At 36.0% G+C, this 21,097-nt stretch overlaps 1 protein-coding gene across 1 annotated transcript in view; it reads right to left on the reverse strand.

The window, feature by feature from the left end:
- PTPN4 (protein tyrosine phosphatase non-receptor type 4) overlaps positions 1-21,097 on the reverse strand; it is a 226,616-nt gene that overhangs the window by 84,905 nt on the left and 120,614 nt on the right. The window contains 2 exon segments of the mRNA XM_043576571.1: positions 5,059-5,147; positions 20,924-21,011. Of these exon segments, the coding sequence (XP_043432506.1) occupies positions 5,059-5,147; positions 20,924-21,011 (177 nt within the window).

A 21,097-nucleotide genomic window follows, 5' to 3' on the forward strand; every position in this document is an offset into this window, starting at 1 on the left:
CATTCTTTCAATAAGCACACCCAGCTGTAAAACTCCCCTAATTACCAACACATTGCTCTAATGCCCAGAGGCATGAATCCTTCAGAAGCTAAACCAATCAAATTATGGTTTCTTCAAAGGAACATTCTGTGAGGTAAGTGTGTGAGGCTATTTCCTCTAGTTTCCTTGTTTTGGTCTCCCCTGTTGGCTTTCAGTTTCCCTAGAGACTCCTTCTTAAATAGTCTGAGTCTGGCAGTTATTTAAATTGTAATCCCCTGTTATTATACAGGAGCCCTTTGATGTGGTAGTAAAGGGAGGGTTGGGGAGGAATTGTTCTTAAACCCATGATTAGGTCTCCGTGGTTTGGTGATCTGTGCTACTTGGCCCTGACCTCCAGTGCTTTTCAGCTCACCCTCTCCTTAAGTGAGACAAGAGGTACAGTGGGGGCTAAAAAAAGGTATTTCCTTCCCCACTTTGGTTATGCTTTGGTAAAGTCCATGTTGGTTAAGTACTGCTAAGATAGATTTCCTTGAGGGCAGACCTTTGTTAAGGATAAAAGAAAGCACTGAGCATGTTTCAAAATGGTTACTTCTCTGCTCACCCCACCGTGCCCTCCAAACAGGAGTGGATTTTTCTCCACTCTTCAGCCTGGGAACCTGGTGGAATGCCTAGTGATAGGAAAACTCATGACAGTGTGGGCATCTTTGTAAGGCTGGGGTTCAGTTTTCATCTCTCAAGCCAGTTTTTGCTCAGTCTCCAACAATTAGTCAAATAGCTTTAAATTAGTCCTCCCAGTGGTAGTATGTACTGCCATGAGTACGAGGATCAGAAGAAACACTTATGTTCCATGATGATTCAGATATAGTAGCTTTAACAACTTTAAATCCCATCTATTCAGTTTAATTCTTTTTTTTTTAATTTTTTTGAATGTTTTTTTTTAATTTTTGAGACAGAGAGAGACAGAACATGAGCAGGGGAGGGGCACAGAGAGGGGAGACACAGAATCTGAAGCAGGATCCAGGCTCCAAGCTGTCAGCACAGAGCCCGACGCGGGGCTCGAACTCACAGACTGTGAGATCATGACCTGAGCCGAAGTTGGACGCTCAACCGACTGAGCCACCCAGGTGCCCCTATTCAGTTTAATTCTTGAAAATAAAATTTAAAATGAACAGTATATACTTTCCAATCAATATCTTAAACATTCATATCTTTTTGTGTGTGCATGACCTAACTTGTACTTTGATAAAGACTTCGAAATGTGGGGTGCCTGGGTGGCTCCATTGGTTAAGCATCTGACTCTTGATTTCATCTCTGGTAATGATCTCATGGTTTGTAGGATAGAGCCTTGTGTCAGGCTCTGTGCTGACAGCACACAGAGCCTGCTTGGGATTCTCTCTCCCTCTCTCTCTGCCCCTCCCCACCTCAGAATACATAAACATTAAAAAAACATAAAGAAAGAAAAGGGGCACCTGGGTGGCTCAGTCGGTTAAGTGTCCGACTTTGGCTCAAGTCACAGTCTCATGGTTTCTGAGTTCATGAGTCGTCTATGCTGACAGCTCAGAGCCTGGTGCCTGCTTCAGATTCTTGTCTCCCTCTCTCTCTGCCCCTCCCCTGTTCATGCTCTGTCCCTCTCTCTCTCGAAAATAAATAAAGATTAAAAATTTTTTTAAAAAAAAGAAAGAAAAAAAGACTTGGAAATGTGAGTTATATTTCTCAATATTAAACTGTTTCTAAACATATTTACCAATAAAATAATATGCCAACTCCTTAGCAGAATATGTAGGATCCTTCACAATTGGAATCTAATTTCTCTTGTAAGCAATATCTTCCTAAATTTTTGTTCCCTTATTTCTGTCTTCAATGAAGACAACTGAAAGAGAAACCAAACCAAATAGCTCTTCATTTCCTCAACTTGTCATACCCTTACTATTCGGCCTCTGCTGTTTGCTACCTCTACCTGAATTCCTTAAATTCACACCTACCTCTTCCACACTTCCTGCTTCACTGAGGAAATTTCTATTCATCCTTTAAAATCCATCCCATGTATCATGGAGCCATTAAAAATTTCCCTAGAGCAACTGTATCCTTTGTGTTTCCAAAACAATTTGCCAAAAACTCTTCTAGAATTCTTAAAATAAAAAGGTATATACAATATAGGGTTTTGAAACTACAGAAAAATTTAGATTATCACTGTATTATTTTATCCCATATTATCTGAAAAGAATTTTTCAAATTTTGACATTTATATAAAATATAAAATTCATATAAAAATGTAAAATATAAAAATACAAAGTAAAATATTTTTAAAATTGTCTTTAGTAAAATCAGAAATGTATTACAATCAAAGATGCACATTTCAAAAGAAGAGAGGTTAGAGAGGGAGGGAGCCAAAACATAAGAGCCTCTTAAAAACTGAGAACAAACAGGGTTGATGGGGGGTGAGAGGGAGGGGAGGGGGGGTGATGGGTGTTGAGGAGGGCACCTGTTGGGATGAACACTGGGTGATACTTGTATGGAAACCAATTTAACAATAAATTTCATATTTAAAAAAAAGATGCACATTTACCATTTCACTGTTATGAAAACTGACAGTGAGGCTTTTAATTACATATTTTCTTATTGTTATTAATTGTATAATTCATTCTTGTGTGTCCACTAATAGGCAGGTGCCGTGTCTTTATATCCTCCTCTGAACATATCATGGTTTGAATGATATATAGCGAATGATATATAGCAAACATATAAAAGATTTGATAGGAAACACTAAAGGATACTTAATTTTCTTTAATGGACTTTGTAGAAGTGTAATTGACATATATAATGAAATATACCAACTTCAATGAACAATTCAGAGAGTTCTGACAAATGTAGTCAGTTATGTAACTACCACCCACCAAAATCATCACATAACATTTCCATCGCCTCAAAACATTCCCTTGTGTCCCTCTGCAGTCAACTGCTTCCTTCTATTTTCAGTTCCTGGCAACCACTGGTCTACTGTCTCTATAATTTGTGTTTTCTAGAATTTCATATAAATAGAAACAAAGAATATGTTTGTGTTTGGCTTCTTATACTTGGCATAAAGTTTTGAGGCCAAGGCATCCATATGGTTTAGTGTTGTCAATAGCTCATTTCTTTTTATTGCTGAACAGTATCGACTATGGAAATAAATCCTCTGTCACCAACTGATGGACACCTGCAGTTCTGTTTTGTGGTGTTATAAATAATGTAGCTAGGAACATTAGTGTAAAACTCTTCATATGAACTCAGGTTTTCATTTCTCTTGGGTAAATTTCCAGGAACAGAAATGCTGGATTATATGGTAAATCTATGTTTAACTTTAAAGAAACTGCCAAACTGTTTCCAAAGTTGGTGTACTAGTTTGCACTCTCACCAGGAACGTATGAGATTTAAGGAGTTTTGCTTCTTGCCCTCATTTGGTATTGTCACTTTTTTTTTTTTAAGTGGAGCTATTCTGTGTGTGAGCAGTAGTTCACTGTGGTTTAATTTGCATTTCACTGATGATTGAACATCTTGTCAAGTGCTCATGTACCATCTGTGTATCTCCTTTGGTGGAAGCGTGTAATCAAATATTTTGCCTCTTCTTTTTAATCAGATTGTCTTCTTACTACTGAGTTATTAAAGTTCTTTATATATTCTTGATAGGTCCTTTATCAAATATATATTTTACAAAAGACTGTGTCTTGTTCTTTCATCTTCTTTAGAGTCTCTTTTGAAGAGCAAAGTCTTTAATTTTCATGATGTTCATCAATTTTTATATTTTATGCTTCGTATGGTTTTGTGACCCATCTAGGAAATTTATTGTTATTATTTAAACAAAGTTGTGGCAATTTTCTAAAATAATTGCTTCTGTTACTTATCATATTTCTATTAAAGTGTTATTAAAGTGACTAGTTACAAAAACCTATTAAATAAAAATCACAGATAGTTAAAAATCAGGACCAAATCTTTTAAAAGATGTAAAGAGAAACAGAGTAATACAATGTATTTCTTATGTATTTGTTTCTTCTGCTAAAGAAAATCATTACATTTATTTTAAAAAACTGCAGCTGCTCATATAATGCATAAGAGATATGGTCAAAGTGATTTTTATGATTTTCAACTTATCCCCTTAAAGGGAAGAGGCAGATCCTACTTCTTTTTCCTCGTTCTGGGATACAGAGGGTGAGTCATCCTGGACAATGAGGACAACATGCTAAGGACAGCAGAGCAGTAAAACTGAAGAAACAGGAGTTTTAAACCCCATGGAGCCACCATACTTTCCTAGCACCAATTTAAACCACGTAATAGCAGATCATAGATGCAGCAACCACACCCATGCTCCAACCGATAAAATGGGACCTCACTTAATGCACTTAGAGGAAATACTGTAACGTGAAGCAATCATGGAGTGGGTGCCTGGCTGGCTCAGTCATTAGAACATGCAACTCTTGATTTCGGGTTTGTGAGTCTGAGTCCCACGCTGGGTGTAGAAATTACTTAAAAATAAAACTTCTAATGGGGGTCTGGGTGGCTCAGTTGGTTGAGAGTCCAACATGGGCTCAGGTCATAACCTTGCCATTCACGAGTTTGAGCCCTGCATCGGGCTCTGTGCTGACAGCTCAGAGCCTGGAGACTGCTTCAGATCCTGTGTGTGTCTCTCTCTCTGCCCCTCCCCAACTCATGCTCTTGTTTGTCTCTCTCTCAAAAAAAAGAAGATAAATAAAACATTAAAAATTTTTTTGAAAAACTTAAAAAAAATGAAAAAATAATAAGGCAATCAGCATGGTGCAAGACACAGAGTAAACATGACAGTATTAGCTACTATACTATAGGACAAATTTAAGAGATTCTCCAAGAGAAAAATTCATGAAGTAGTATTCTTTATAAATATTGACTTGTCTGGATTAAGCAAGTTTTAAAATAAACAATTTAATTATTTTGGTAGTCTCTAGTAGATTTCAGGTGGGATAAGATGCATGACAACATTAATATACTTCAACAACCACTTTCTTTAATACGAATTATTATATTTGGTAATATAATGGTAAAAGCAAAAATATTGATGGAAGTTCTTACCATGGAAAGGTATTCATTCGTACCCTGTTCTTATAAATCAGAATTCCTCCTGACATCACTCCAATCATAATTTCATTGTTACTTTGATCCTTCAAAAAAAGAAAATGACAAATCTAAAATATTGGACTTTTCTTGTAAAATATATATTTTAAAAATGGGATAAGGAGTTTTTAAACACAATGTAACATATTTGAAGGCAGCACATAATTGCATAATATTTACAAACCCACACAGTAATTTTTACCTCACGAGGATAAAGAACATACTTCAATCAAACTTAAATGTTAGAATATTAAAATTCATTATCTACAGTAAAAATGATCTCAGGATTCCCCACAGTGTATAACTGGAATTGACTCTCTGAGACAGGGAATCAAAGGCCTTCTCACCCTGTAGAACGATGAAGTAGGATCTATTCTTTCATTTCTAAGTTATTCTAACCTAATTGCTGTGTAAATACAGTGTCAGAATTGCAAAATTAAAGAAAATATGGAAGAATTCAGAGTTTAGTGAAGTGCAACCTATAAAAAAACAAGATTTCCAATATAATGATAAATCCTATAACTAATGTAATACTACAAAAAAATCATGGCAGTAGAGTAGGGAACAACTGTTGGAGAATTTGAATGACTATGGAGAAGAAAATTTGAACTGTGCTTTGAGGAAAGGAAGGGTTTTCATGACAACTCATCCAACTTGAATAGCTAATCTGTACTACTGAGAAAATGTTGAATTAATTTCTCAGATGCGAATCAACCTTGAAATAATGTTGCTAGTTGACTTGAAACATCCTATAGGCAAGCTAATGCTTTTAGCATTTAGCAACAATGCTTTACCCCCTACCATTCATATACTCAGAAGACAGAACTAATTAATGAAATTATAATCAAAATTTTATAATTGTGCCCCTAGAAAAAAAAATCCTTTAAAATGTAGTTTCAATAACTTCTAATTAAATAAAAAAACTTACTAACTTCTGTGACAGGAAAATAAATACCAATGGCCAAAGTAACACAACACTGGGTACTGTATGACCAACTTATTTAGCAATAACCAGCATTATTGTACAGTGTTAGGTTTCTTAAATCATTTTTTAAAAAATATCAATTAGAAGTTTGGGCCAAGATGGCAGACGTACTATATGTTCCTACTGCTCCTTCTGCTCCCACTCTCATACCACAGAAGATACATCAAAACAATCCGCTTGAACGTACATAATCAACAGAGCAGACATTTTGAGAAATTTGCAAAGACATAAAGAGGATAAAATCAGATTTTAGGAGAGAAAAAAATTATAGAAGACCACAGCTTGAATTAAACACAGAAGAGAAAGTTCTGTATGGAGGCAGAAAGAAGGTATAGTCAACAGATACAATTTCACAGCCAGCAGATGAAGGAAATAAAGGGAGCCCTCAAATTACTGTCAGGATGATCAGGTAGAGAACAGCTAAGGTAATTAGCTCCTACCAACTCTAGAATCCTGCCCTGTCTGGACTGAATTATGGGACAAGGAAGTATGTGCAGCTTATCTAAAACACCAAGTGTGGATAATGGGGACAGAAATTAGAGCAATCCTCAGAATGGATGGAGAACCTCAAACTGAGAAAGGCAAACTATAGGCATGTGTTTTGCGGCAATATTTTCCTTCTCTCCTCCACCATCACCTAAAGCAGGCCATAACAAAGAGAACGCCGACAAGCAAGTGGACTAAGAATCACAAATGCAAAAGGAAGTACACAACCAATGATCACCAAGCACTAGAGAAGAACCAATACATTAAAGAGATATACCAAACTCAACACATAGATAAATCAATCAAGCTGCTATGTTGGCAGAAAAACATGTTTAAAAACAAAAAAGCAAAACATGTTCAGGCTCTCTAGGAACTCAAGTTCTTAAATTATAGCTATCTAGATATGAAATGGCAATTCCCAAGGTGATGCCAGAAGTGAGCAAAAAAAAAAAAAAAAAAAAAAAAAAAAAAGAAGTGTTATGTCCTTAATGGACACAAATGCTACTAATTCCGATGTACAGGAAAATGCATGAAGACCACCTTATTTTAAAATATCTTTGTGTTTCTTTTTACCACTTACTACTACCTATATTATGCTATAAATTATGTTATTTAATCTATTTATTTTTTACTCTTCTTCAGTAGAACCCAAGTAGCAAAGCATAGGGCCTTTGTTTTTTCCACTATTGGGTTCTTAGGTGTGTAGAAAAGTGTCTTGTAGAGTTAACCCATGAACAACACAGGTTTGAACTGTGTGGGTCCACTTATATGCAGACTTTTTTTCAATATAGATTTGTAAAATTTTATAGATTTGCAACAATTTCAAAAAACTTGCAGACAAATCCTGTGGCCTAGAAATATAAAAAAAATTTTTTTTTTAAGTTAGGTATGCCATGACTGCATAAAATAAATGTAGATCCTACTCTGTTTTATTGTTTATTACCATAAAATAACACAATTATATATATATATATATATATATATATATACACACACACATATATGCATTTTAAGTTTATTTATTTATTTAAGACAGAGAGAGAGAGAGAGAGAGAGAGAGAGAGAGAGAGAGAGAACAAACACATGTGGGGAAGGGGTCGGAGAGAGAGAATCCCAAGCAGGCTCTGCACTGTCAGTGCAGAGCCCAACGTGAGGCTCAATCTCAAGATCATGACTTGAGCCAAAACCAAGTCAGATACTTAAGCAATTGAGCTACCCAGGTGCCCCAATACACACAAATATATTATAAAAAGTTAGGATGTATCAAAACTTCTGCACACTTACAGACCATACAAGGCATCATTCACAGTCAAGAGAAATGTAAACATTTGTATGAAATCATAACTGCATAACATTTCCTGTAGTACATACTGTATCACTGTAATAATTTCATAGTCACCTCCTGTTGCTGTCGCGGTAAGCTCAGGTGTTGCCAAGCATCGGCTTAAAATATGGTGTGATACTAACCATCTCTGCATGTGCGGTTTGGTCTCTCCAATAAACTCCATCTAGCAGCAAAAGTGATTTCTCACAGCTCTTGCTTATTTTTCAACGTGTTTAGTGTAATACCATAAACTTCCAGTAACATCATGGGACCCATAAAAAGTGCTACTTGCTTCTTGGGAACACTTCCAGCAAAGAAAATCATGACATTATAAGAAAAAAGCTGAATTGCTTAATAGACTGAGGTCTGCAATTGTGGCTGCCTGCTGTTTCAAGATAAATGAATCCAGCATGAGTACCATTGTAAAAAAGGAAAAGGAAATTCATGAAGCCATTGCTGCAACTATACTAGCATGCACAACAACCTGGTACTTGGTGCAAAATGTACCTTTTCATCTCATATTGAAAATGTAGCTTTTTTGTGGGTAATGGACCGCTATAAGAAAGGTATGTCTCTATCTATAAACTCTAATATGATGTGAGAAAAAGCAAAGTCATTATATGACAACGTAAAGCAAAAAGAAGGTGTAGGATCTAAACCTGAAGGATTTAATGCCAGAAAAGGATGGTCTGATAATTTTAGAAAGAAGTTTGGCTTTAAAAATGACAAGAAAACAGGAAAAGCGTCTCTGCTGAGGAGTCAGGAGACACGTTCCCAGGTGCCATTCAGAAAATCACTGAGGAGAAAGGGTATCTGCCTGAACATGTTTTCAATGCAGGTAAAAGGGCTGCATCCGGGGAAAGAAAATGCTATAAAGGACATTTACTAGTAAGGCAAAGAAGCAAGTCTGTGGATTTAAAGCAGGAAAGGCTAGGTCACCTCTGCTTTGTGCAAACGCAGTTGAGTTTATGATCAAAACTGCTTATCCCAAACTGCTAACGCTCCACCTCTGAAGGGAAAAAATGAACACCATCTGCCAGTCTTTTGGTTTTACAAGAAGGCCTGGACAATGACAACTCTTTTTCTGGATTGGTTCCATTAATGTTTTCTCCTTGAATTCCAGAAGTACTTTGCCTGTAAGGGACTACCTTTTGAAGTTCTTTTGATACTGGACAATGCCCCTGGCCATCCAGAACCCCATGAGTTCAACAGCAACAATGTCAAAATATTCTGCTTGCCCCCAAACACAGTATCTCTAATTCAGCCTCCAGATCAGGGGGGTCCTTAAGGTCCTTAAAGGCTCACTGCATACAGTCTCTATGGAAAGGTCTATGTCCACGGTACAGGAAGGAGCCCTGATAAAGAAAACATCATGCAAGTTTGGAAGGATCTTGAGGATGTCATTGTTATTACAGAAAAGGCCATGAAAGCCATCAAACTCGAAACAATAAATTCCTGGGGGAGAAAACTGTGTCCAGATAACTTTACAGGACTTATGACAGAGCCAGCCAAGAAAATCATGAGACGGATTAAAGATGCAGGGTCAAAGGTTTCATGATACAGACCTATCAAGAAACTCAAGAGCACCGCACCACAGGATTAACAAGGTGACTTGATAGAGGTGAGTGCTCCCAAAATTAGTGCTAGATGATGAGGAAGAAGTGGAAGAAGCAGTGAAGCAATGAACTGACATTGGACAACCTAGCAGCAGAGTTAACTATTGAAGACTGCTTTTGACTTTTCTTTTGCAACGTGGGCCCTTCTACGATAGGAGCACTGCAACTAAAGCAGACATTGGAGGAACTGGTAACCGTACAGAAATTTTATTAGAGAAGTTAAAGAGCAAAAAAGCCTGGTAGAAATTAGAATGCATTTCCATAAAGTTACACCGAGTGTGCCTACCTCTCCTGCCCACTTCCACCTTCCCCACTTCTTACACCTCTGCTCACCTCTCAGATAGTAAGACCAACCCCATTTCTTCTTCCTCCACAGCCAACTCACTGTGAAGACGAGGATGAAGACCTTATGACAATCTACCACTCTACGAACTGCAAATAATCATCATGCTATTCGGCTTATAAACTTATCTGTTGTGAATGTGTGTGGGTATCTTTGTGCAGAAATCTGACCATATGGGAGAAACTGTATGAAACATTTCTGTGCCATTATCATCAGCAATGTCTAAGTATTCGCCTGGAGAACATCATGTGCAAGACTCATATGGAAGTGGATAGCCTATCCTTATACAGGAATGAGGTCTGTGATATTTAATATAAAATTAATAATGTGTTAGTTTGCTTAGTGTTTTATAATTCTGCTTTCAAAGAATTACATTACTGTGCAGTATGCCTCTTTGTCTCCTAATTGGAGAAACTGTATAACTAGCCTACCATCATCGGTAAGTCGTTTTTAAAAAAAATTAACAATGCTTCCGATATTGTATCAGGACTATGAGTGCAATATTGTAGGCCATAAATATTTTATAATGATTCATTCATTGGTACATAGCATTCATACCGCTGCTTCTCCATTATCAATGTATGAATCGTTACTCCTGTAAATAAATATGTATTTCTTTTTCACATTAACTTTTCGTTTTTGATGTCTAGTGTTAGTAATACATTTAATATCTACAGTGTTTTGTATAATAGAAGACAATATTGATGTAGGTACTGACAGACCATTCATCTTGTATATAGATGATGTACACTGATCAATACAGTAGAGTCCTGTAAATGTATTTTTTCTTCCCGATGATTTTCTTAGTAACATTTTCTTTTCTCTAGTTTACTTTATTGTAAGAATGTAGTAGTATATAATACATATAACATAAAAAATACATGTTAATCAACTATGTTATCAGTAAGGCTTTGGGTCAACAGTGTCGATTAGTAAAGTTTTGGGGGAATCAGAAATTACATGAAGATTTCGGACTGTACTGGGGGGATAAAGGTTGGTGCCCCTAACCCCTGCACTGTACAAGGCTCAACTGTACTCATTTGTTAAATGTTAAAGGAATGGATCTCTATCACCAGTAGGAAGAGGTCTTAACTGTTTAGCTTGGCACTGTAGGCCTTTAAACAACCATCCCATCCCACTTTATCTCTCCCTTCTAACTAGAAAAAACTGTTTCTCATCAAGCCAGTTCTGTGATGTTTTGTGTACCCATAATTACATATTTCTTTAAGGCGGTTCTCACGCCTTCTTCGTGTTTCTCTAATGAATCAAAGTCTAGATCAAGTTCATATTTTTTTAAGATTTTGTGCATTTTTAATCAAAAAAAATTTTTTTAATGTTTATTCATTTTTGAGACAGAGCGTGAGTGGGGGAGGGGCAGAGAGAGGGAGACACAGAATCCAAAGCAGGCTCCAGGCTCTGAGCTGTCAGCTGAGATTCCAACTCGGGGCTTGAACCCAGGAACCAGGAGATCATGACCTGAGGTTAAGTCTGGTGCTTAACTGCCTAAGCCACCCAGGCACCCCTTGAGTCCATCTTCTCTGTGAAAATTCATTAGCCCACATGAACAAGTTTCTCACCCAGGGACAGAACTCCAGACCCCCCTCTAACCAGATCCCAGCCCACCTGACATGCATGTCCAAAAGAGTAGTCACTAAACGCATGCAACTATTTAAATGGAAATTCATTAAACTGACATAAGATTAAAACTTCACTTCCTCAATCACACTAACCACTTTTTGATTAGTGTGCACAGGTCTAGAACATTTCTTGCATTTCAGGGAGTTCTTCTGGAGACAGCTGCAAGACCAGAGCTGTCCAACAGAAATACAGTACAAGCCACATGTGTAATTTATGTAATTACCCATAATGGGTGGCTTAGTTGGCTAAGCATCCAACTTTGGCTCAGGTCATGATCTCATGGCTCGTGAGTTCGAGTCCTCTGTCAGCGTCTGTGCTGACAGCCCTGAGCCTGGAGCCTGCTTCAAATTCTGTGTCTCCTTCTCTCTCTCCCTTGCTCATGCTCTTTCTCTCTCAAAAAATAAACATTAAAAAAAAATTATCCCAGTAAATAAATAAAAACAAAAGACTTAAGATACGACTTAAGAATTAAGTGCAGCCTCCAGTGAATTAACGGATCCAGGCACTGAACATCAATGGCTACTAACATTAAAAACAGAAGTGAAAACCAGACATTATGTGCCTCCTGATAAAATCACACAAAAAAGGGATCAATCCTTACTCTGAACATGCCCCTTAATCAAGCTGCCAATCTGCAAGTAATACACAGAAAGCAGAACACGTTGAGTTACACCATTAATATGTGATCAGTCCAGTCCAGACCATGACAAATTAAAGGTGAAACGGCCCAGTTCTTTAACATGAAAATTTTAACAGAGATTAACAGAGATTTAAAGTGATCTAGTTAAAATAAACAGCAAGGCCAAGTTGTAGTATCTATGAAGGCACACTTGGGCGATAAAACCATAAAAAAATACAATGTAGGAAGGGGCTATTATCGTGACAGGGCACAAAGAAGGTTTCTGGAATGGATGGCTAACATCTACTTCTTGACTTGGGGGCAGCTGCCGATGTTCCCTGAAATACAGTACACAGTTGTGTATCTGTTTTGTAACAGGCTAAAAAATAACAATGTAAATGGTTGAGATTTAGGATGAATATGAATATTCTAATATTTTTGACCCATACCTCAACCTATCATTATTCCATAACCTGTAGTGGTCTTCCCTCCTTTCCTTTGGAGAATACTGTTCTAAACACAAACTGCACAGCTAAGACTATCTAATGTTCTAGCCTGTCTATTGTCACAGGTTAAGAGTAAAGTAACTCAATCCCACTAAAATTTTATATTATGGGTGGGGGAAACATTAATTTTAAGTGGTGTAGGGTAGCTATGAAAATAATTTTAATTATTTGTAATTATTAAAATATTTCAAACAAATATAGAAATACCAGGAAGTCAAACAGCATCCCTCACCTTCTCTGCCTCATTCCCCAGGGATAGCCACTATTAATATTTTATGTTTATAAAAAATATAAATATATATTTTATATAACTACACAATTTCTTTAATCAACAAAAAATATGATATCTTATTCTGTAAATTATTTACTGCTGCATATTATTCCAAAGCATGGATTTATCACAATTTCTTAACCATTTCTGTTCATTTAGTGTTTCTAATTTTTTATTACAAATAGTGCTGTAATAAAAATTCTTGAACACACTATTTAAAACACTTATATAAATATTCTACAGGATAGAATCTGAGAAATGGAAATGATTGAAGATTATATGAATATCTGCACTCCAAAAGGGTTATAACAAGTTATACTTCAGCAATGTTTCAAAATGTCCACTTTGCATACCCTTACCAATAATGGATATTTTTAATCCTTTGAATTTTTGCAAATCTTATGAAATTGGTTTCTCCTTGTTATTTTCATGGTTATATTTTATTTTTTTAGATTTTTTTTTCTTTTTTTTTTCTCTTTTTTTTTTAATTTTTTTTTTTCAACATTTATTTATTTTTGGGACAGAGAGAGACAGAGCATGAACGGGGGAGGGGCAGAGAGAGAGGGAGACACAGAATCGGAAACAGGCTCCAGGCTCTGAGCCATCAGCCCAGAGCCCGACGCGGGGCTCGAACTCACGGACCACGAGATCGTGACCTGGCTGAAGTCGGACGCTCAACCGACTGCGCCACCCAGGCACCCTGGGATTTTTTTAAAGTTTATTTATCATTTTTATTAGTAACCTCTACAGCAAATGTGGGGTTCAAACTCATGACCTCAATACCAAGAGCCACATGTTCTACTGAGCCAGCCAGGCGCCCCTCGGGATTCTATTTTAGAGGATTAGAAAAAGCAAGCAATTTTTCATAATATCAATCATTTGTATTTCTCCTGTTAAATGCTCATCTTTTTCCTATATTTCTAATTACATGTCCATAAAAAATTAATCCTCAGAATATGAAATATGAATACAAAATAAGAATATTATGAATAAAATATGGATATTAAAATTTTCTGTAACGTATGTTGAAATTATGTTCTCTTTTAACCTTTAGCTTTATGTTTTCCCCATATATGATTAAAATGTTTATGTTTATATGTTTTTAATGTAGTTAGGCATAATATACATTCACTGATTCAAAAACAAAAGTTTGTGTGCCTTACGTAGGCTCAATAGTGTAGGCAAACTCAAATTATTCAGTGAAAATGAACACAGGTAGTTATCTACTGATCCTTTCATAAAGATGTCTGATACACCACACACACACACACAAGCTATGTCTAGACAAGATGTGATGAGTGAAAGCACACAGCAGAATTATGGAAAGTCGCTGGGTGATCTGAATACTCTAGGGGGACACAGATGAAGTCATATATACTGCTCCACTCTGACGGAAGAAACTCTTTTCTCTGTTTCAAGAGATTACATTTTTAAATTATTTGATTATTCTAACCAATCTGTCAAAAAGTTTTCAAATGCATGTAAGTTAAAAACAGTGTTTTAGAAGAAGCTATAAATTGGTTCTTCAATATAGAAATAGACATCGTATGGCTAAATTACTTAGTATCTCTGTGTCTCACTTTCCTCATCTGTGAAGAAATGATAATACTCCTACCTCACTGGGATACTGTAAGGATTAAATGAGATTAATATACATAAAGTCTTAAGAAGGTGTTGGACACTTAGTAAATGCTATTTAGGTGCTATTATTATTACTTGTGTCCTGTATGGCAAAAACCTCTCAAAATTACTGTCCTCGTATTCCTTCTTGTATACTCTATAATCAGCCTAGGCCATCAAAATACCCCCAAACTGTTCTTACAAGGTCACTGATGACTTCCACATGTCTAATAGAGTTCTCATCTGACATAGTTAAACACTCGTAATTTGTTTCTCTTCAAAGACACACACGTGTCTGAAAGACAGGCTTTCTATCTATATGGTTGCTTCCTCCTGGTTCTTCTTCATCTCTCTAACCTCTGAAGTGTTCCAGCTCTGAAGACCTTTCTCTTCAGTATTTACTAGATTTCTCCGAGTGCTCTCATTTCATGGCTTTGTATATTAACTATGAGCTGACAATTCCCAATGTCTGTCTTTAGTCCAGACCTCTCTTCTGAACTCAGTCCTATACACTGAATTGCCTACCCTCCTTCGTGTGGATGTGTATAAAGTTTTCTAAAATTTGACTGTTGTGAGACTAATTCTTGACCCACCCTTCCAACCTCTTCTCCCTGGTCTTTCCCATCTTTCTGAATAGTTACATCATCTGTCTAGCTGTTCAGACCAAAAACTTTGGAATCATTCCTGAATCCTTTTTCTCTCACATCCTATAGCCAATACATCAGTAAATACTGTCACTTGCATATTCAAAATATATACAGAATCTGATTACTTTTCACCACCCAACTGCTACAACCACCATTATTTCTCACCTTGATCATGGTAAGAGTCTAGCTGGTCTCTTAGTGCCTTATAGAATACTCTCAAATGGCAGCCATTGTTATCTTTTCAAAATGTAAATCACACCAAGACTTTTATCTCCTCAAACTGTCTACTGGTCTTGCTTAGAATTAAAAGTTGTAGTGTTTAAAATGTCTTATAAAACCTTAGTCCACCTTAAACTAATCAATACTCTTCTTTCCTACCTTATACTGCACCAGCCATAATGCTCTCTCTGCTGTTCCCTGAACTTCCAAGCAACCTATTTCATGGTTTCCATTGATGTCTCCTCTCCCCTAGATACGTATCTGCATAACACCTTCAAATCTGTTGATAGTCTCAGTGAGGCCTTCCCTCATACCACACTTTGTTGGTCTCACTCCCCTTTCTCAAGTAATTTTCCTCCACAGCATCTATTACTATCTGATATGTTATGTATTTAGTTAAAGAAAAATTAAGTATAATGTACATATATTAAAATGTATAGGGGCATGTGGGTGGCACAGTTGGTTGAGAATCTGGCTCTTGATTTCCACTCAGGTCATGATCCCAGGGTCATGCAATAGAGCCCTGTGTTGGGGTCTGAGCTGAGCATGGAAACTGATTAGGATTCTCTCTCTCACTCCCTCTGCCCCTCTCCCTGCTCACGCTCTCTCTCTCTAAAATAACGTTAACATTTAAAAAATAAATAAAATGTACAAATCTTACATGCGCAACTCAAAATTTTACATATATACCTACACATACATATATATATATGTCTGTGTAACCAACACAAAGATACATATTTTCAAAATCCAAGAAGGCTCCCTCATGAGCCTCCCAGCTAATAAAACCCTTCCACAGGTGATTGTTATTCTATTTGCCTATTACTGTAAACTTTACTTCCATGGAATACCTACTATGTATTCTGATATACTCAATTATTTGTTTATAGTCTGTCTTGCCCACCAGAATACAAGCGTCATGAGGGTTGGGTTTTTTTTTACCTGCTTTACTCAGTGCTGTATCCACAGTGTCTATAAACAGGACTTGGAACATAGAAGGTGCTCAATAAATATTCATTGAATGAATGAATAATCAAAATAGCATCATTAAGCTTTCCTTTCCTTTGGAACGCTGAAGGGCAAAAGTTATTTTTCATTAGAATTATCTTCATTATTATTACAAATACCTATGGAAATAAGATACTGACAACAAGCCTAAAACTTGAACTGTTTTAGGGTTAATTTAGAGCATCCTCTACTTAATTGAAATCCTAAAGCCAAACTTTCTGTGATTACTTTTACATTTAGGTAACAAGGTTATGCAATACAGAGTTTACATTACACTGACATCCTTATAAAACAGAGATTGAACTGGAGGACCCATGGCATAGGTATCTTATAACTCTATTATGTTCTTTTATTCTATTCTCACAGTTTAATAAACACTGAACAGTTTTCATTAGAAAAGATAATAGGTGTTTGCTGAGCCCTCAAACCATTCATTTAACAAATTAAGACAGTTTAATTACACTAGCAATTACTCCTGAGATAGTGCTTTTATAACATTTTAAGAGGTCAGAAATTCTTCACAAAAACGTAAATTTAGCTCCCCAAATGTTCCTTGGAATTAATATCATATGTTCAAATTGTATTTTCAAGATTACTTTCATATCATTATTTCATCAACTGATCCTAACCAAAAATTTGGGGGTAACTAATCCTTATTCTTTGTAGGTAAGAATCTGAGAATAAAGCACAGAGTGCTGGGTGGAAATAATGACTGCATTTGCATCCACTGTTTATTTAGAAGTGTATTTCTTGATTTCCAAATGTTCAGAAGATTTTTAAAGTTTCCTTTTGTTTTTCAAAAATTATATTGTGTGTTTGAAAATCATACATACTGTGGAGTTGCTAGATGCGATATTCTACATAAATCAATTAAGTCAAGTTTGCTGACTGCATTGTTAGTCTAAAAATCAGCAAGATAAAGATTTTAGCTATCTCTTTTATCAGTGATCGAGTAAGGAATATTATAAATTATCACTTTCTTTTGCTCCAAAGAATGGGGAGAAACATCTGCAAATCACATACCCATCAAAAAAGTGTATCTAGTATAGAGAGTTCTTTTAAAAAAAAGGGGGGGGGGGTAAGAAAAGAAACAAATAATGGGCAAAATATTTGAACAGCTTATTCATCAAAGAAGATATGATGCTCGACAGATACAAAGTAAATACATGCTGAGATGAAACACATCTATTAGAAAAGCTTGAAAAAAACAAAACAAAACGGACAATGCCAAAAAAGGATGTGAACTGGAACTTGCACAATATTGCGAGTAAGGATACAAAGTTGTTCAGTCACTTTGGAAAACAGTTTGGCAGTTTCTCGTAAAGCTAAATACACACTTACCATATGACCCAGCCATCTCACTCTGGGGTTTTTACCCTACAGAAATGAGAACTTAAATCCACACAAAAAAACTGGAAATGATTTTTCTGCAGTGGTCTATTAATAAAAAAAACAAAAAACAAAAAACAACCACAAACAATCCAGATGTTCTTCCATGGGTGAATAAACAAACAACAACAAAAAAGGAATGAATTATTGAAATACACAATAACTTGGATAAATCTCAAATGCATTACTGTAAAAAGCCAGTCTCAGAAGGTTACATAATATAGGATTCCATTTGTAAGACATTTTGGAAAAGACAAAAATTCAGAGTCAGAAAATAGAACCAGTTGCCAGGGATTAGGGGGAAGTGTAAAATTAGATTACAAAGGAGCAGCATGAACAAAAGTTTATGGGATAATGGATTATCTTTATTCTGATTGTGGTAGTGGTTACGTAAATCTATACATATGTTAAAACTGAACACATACACACACCCCTAAAAAAAAAAAATCCATTTACCATATTATTTTAAAACACAAACTATGTCCCTGCTCCCTTACCTCGAATCTTTTTTTCTCTTTCTATCTTGAGGTTCTCAGTCATTCTTTAATTTTCTACAGTTCCCTTTTCCCTTACTCATATAATCTCCTGGACACATAAAATGTTCTTATTTTCTTAAGCATGTCATGTTCTCTTGATTTCAGGTCTTTACTCATGGCGATGGTCTACAGTGAAAACCACTCTCTTGGTTAATTCTTATTCATTCTTCTGGCTTCGGTAATTTACCGAAAAAAAATTTTTTTTCGGTAAATTACTTCTTATAATAAACCTTCCCTAACCTTTGCTCCCAGGCTGGATTAGATGTTTGATCATATAGTCCCATATCATTCTCCACTTTCCCCTTCTTATCTTCACATTTTTGTCAACGCATGACCCATTTCTTTCTTCCCCACCATCCTGTGAACTCCATGAGATAACTGATGTTTTGCTAAGTACTCCTTAGCACCAACACTGTGTAAGGCACCTAAAAGACCCACAACAATGAGTACTCTAACTTATTTGTGCTTTACAGATTGCTATAAATAACTTGTTCTACTCTCTGATTTTTTCAATCTACATTTCAAAGGCAGAAAACATCTTACCTCTTTTTTTCAAAATAAAATATTATTTCAAACACCTTTGCTTGTGATATTCAATTAGGTATTCCCTTTATGTATCCTCTCTCCTCTATTTTTTTGTCATTTTTATTCAGGATGCTGTAAAATTCCCCTCCACGTTCACTGGACATCTGCACATTTTCTTAAGTTCTCAGTATCCACACACAACCAAAACACCCTTTCCTGGCGTTTTCTGTCAGTACAAATTAGGTTTCTAAATAACTCTGACCACTTAAAATTTAATTTAATCTGGCACTCTACATTTATGGCTTTCTTAGAGTTTTACAATCTAATAATTTAAATAACAACAGAACTCCTACTTAATCAAATCAATAAATACCAATATGGTTAGTTATGCATGAGATCCAGCATGTCACTTAAATTAAAAAAAGAAAGTCTCATATCCTTTGTATTTCATCGACAGCAGTCAGTGATAGCAGGCATCAGGGTACACTACCTTTAGAAAACTGCTAAGGACTAACATGACGGAATTTAGTGATCTTTTTATTGTTAACCATAGTTTAGTTTACATATGTGAAGGAAGTTCCATTAGTTTTAAACCTTATGATAAAAACCAAAATCTAGCTGCACAAATATTGACAACTATGTTACATTTTGGAGAATCAGGTTAAAAAATAACCCATAAACAGAGATGGGCGGAGGGGGGGGCGATGGGGGGGGGGAGGGAAACACTTTAAAGAAAACAAAAAGTTCAAGAGAGCCTTACTTACGCATTTTAAATGGAATCAAATAGATTTCCAAGTTACAAACACTCAGAACTAGCAGATCTAGTCATGTGAGGAAAGCAAATCTTTGGTTTTTTTTTTGTTTAAAAAAAATTTTTTTTTCAACGTTTATTTATTTTTGGGACAGAGAGACAGAGCATGAATGGGGGAGGGGCAGAGAGAGAGGGAGACACAGAATCGGAAACAGGCTCCAGGCTCCGAGCCATCAGCCCAGAGCCTGACGCGGGGCTCGAACTCACGGACCGCGAGATCGTGACCTGGCTGAAGTCGGACGCTTAACCGACTGCGCCACCCAGGCGCCCCAATCTTTGTTTTTTTTAAAGGAGAGACTGACATAAGCTTTGTGAAATACAAGAACACTCCTCTTCCAGAAGAACATAGCCAGGTGAGGCCCTGAACAATAAAACCATTACATGGAACAGAACTTCGAGGGTGTATATTATAAAATCAATTCAAAATAATTATCTAAGGAAAACGTAACTCTCTTTCAGACTGCTCTCCTTATTCGGATTGCTAATTTATCTCAAGAGAATATAAAACCTATCACCAACTCAAACAATGATTACCTATAATTCCACTTTTCATTTGTTATGTAGAAAAGCTGTACTCCAAGTACTTCTAAAGGAACATAACTTCATGATAAAATCATGAGAAAGAATTTAGATAGAGACATACTAATTAAGGACAGCAACTCACAAACATGCTTACAGCAGGGTTCTGGAAGCAGAAAAGTTTGACACCATTAAAAAGTTGTTACAGACTGATGTACAGAAGAAGCCAAAGACTGTAAATTCCATCTTTTATTAATAAAGGGATTTGTCACAGGGGAGAAAGACAACCAAAATATGTTAACATACTTCATTTTGTGCTTTATAAATAAAAATTTATAATGATGCCACTAAATGAGGAAACAAGTGAAGTAACACAAGCCTCGGTGAGGTGAAAGTATCTTTATAACACTGAATATGAATGCAAAAATCCCTACTTTTCCTGCTTTTATTTTGGAAAATAAAAAGCCTAAAGGTACTATCTCTTATGGTCTGCAAAATTATCTTTACAAAAATTATCTTCATAACATAAAAACCTAAAAATAACACAAAATATCCACTTCAACCATTCTTCTCCTCAGGTATTAAATCTTAAGGGATTCTGAAAATACTTATACTCAGAGGAAATTTTCAGTGCAACTATGTTGTCAGCACTCACTAGTTACTCCATTGGTTGCCTAATCCTACTAGGCATTAAATAAAAACTCTGATATAGAGTAAATGAAGCCTAACTCAACAACATCACATTAGTTCTCTTCACTTACCCTTGCATAGTGGAATTCAACTCCATAGAGTTCTAAGGTACGTGCTGTGTTCAGATAATTAAATTCTGCTTCTGCAGGAGATAAGCCTCTGTAAAGACAGTGTAGTAAAAATTATACCAATCACAAATATGGCCAAACTGGAAAAAAAAAACCTATTTATCTAGAAAAATATCA

The sequence above is a fragment of the Prionailurus bengalensis genome, chromosome C1 (genome assembly GCF_016509475.1).
Source record: "Prionailurus bengalensis isolate Pbe53 chromosome C1, Fcat_Pben_1.1_paternal_pri, whole genome shotgun sequence".
Classification (NCBI taxonomy): domain Eukaryota; kingdom Metazoa; phylum Chordata; class Mammalia; order Carnivora; family Felidae; genus Prionailurus; species Prionailurus bengalensis.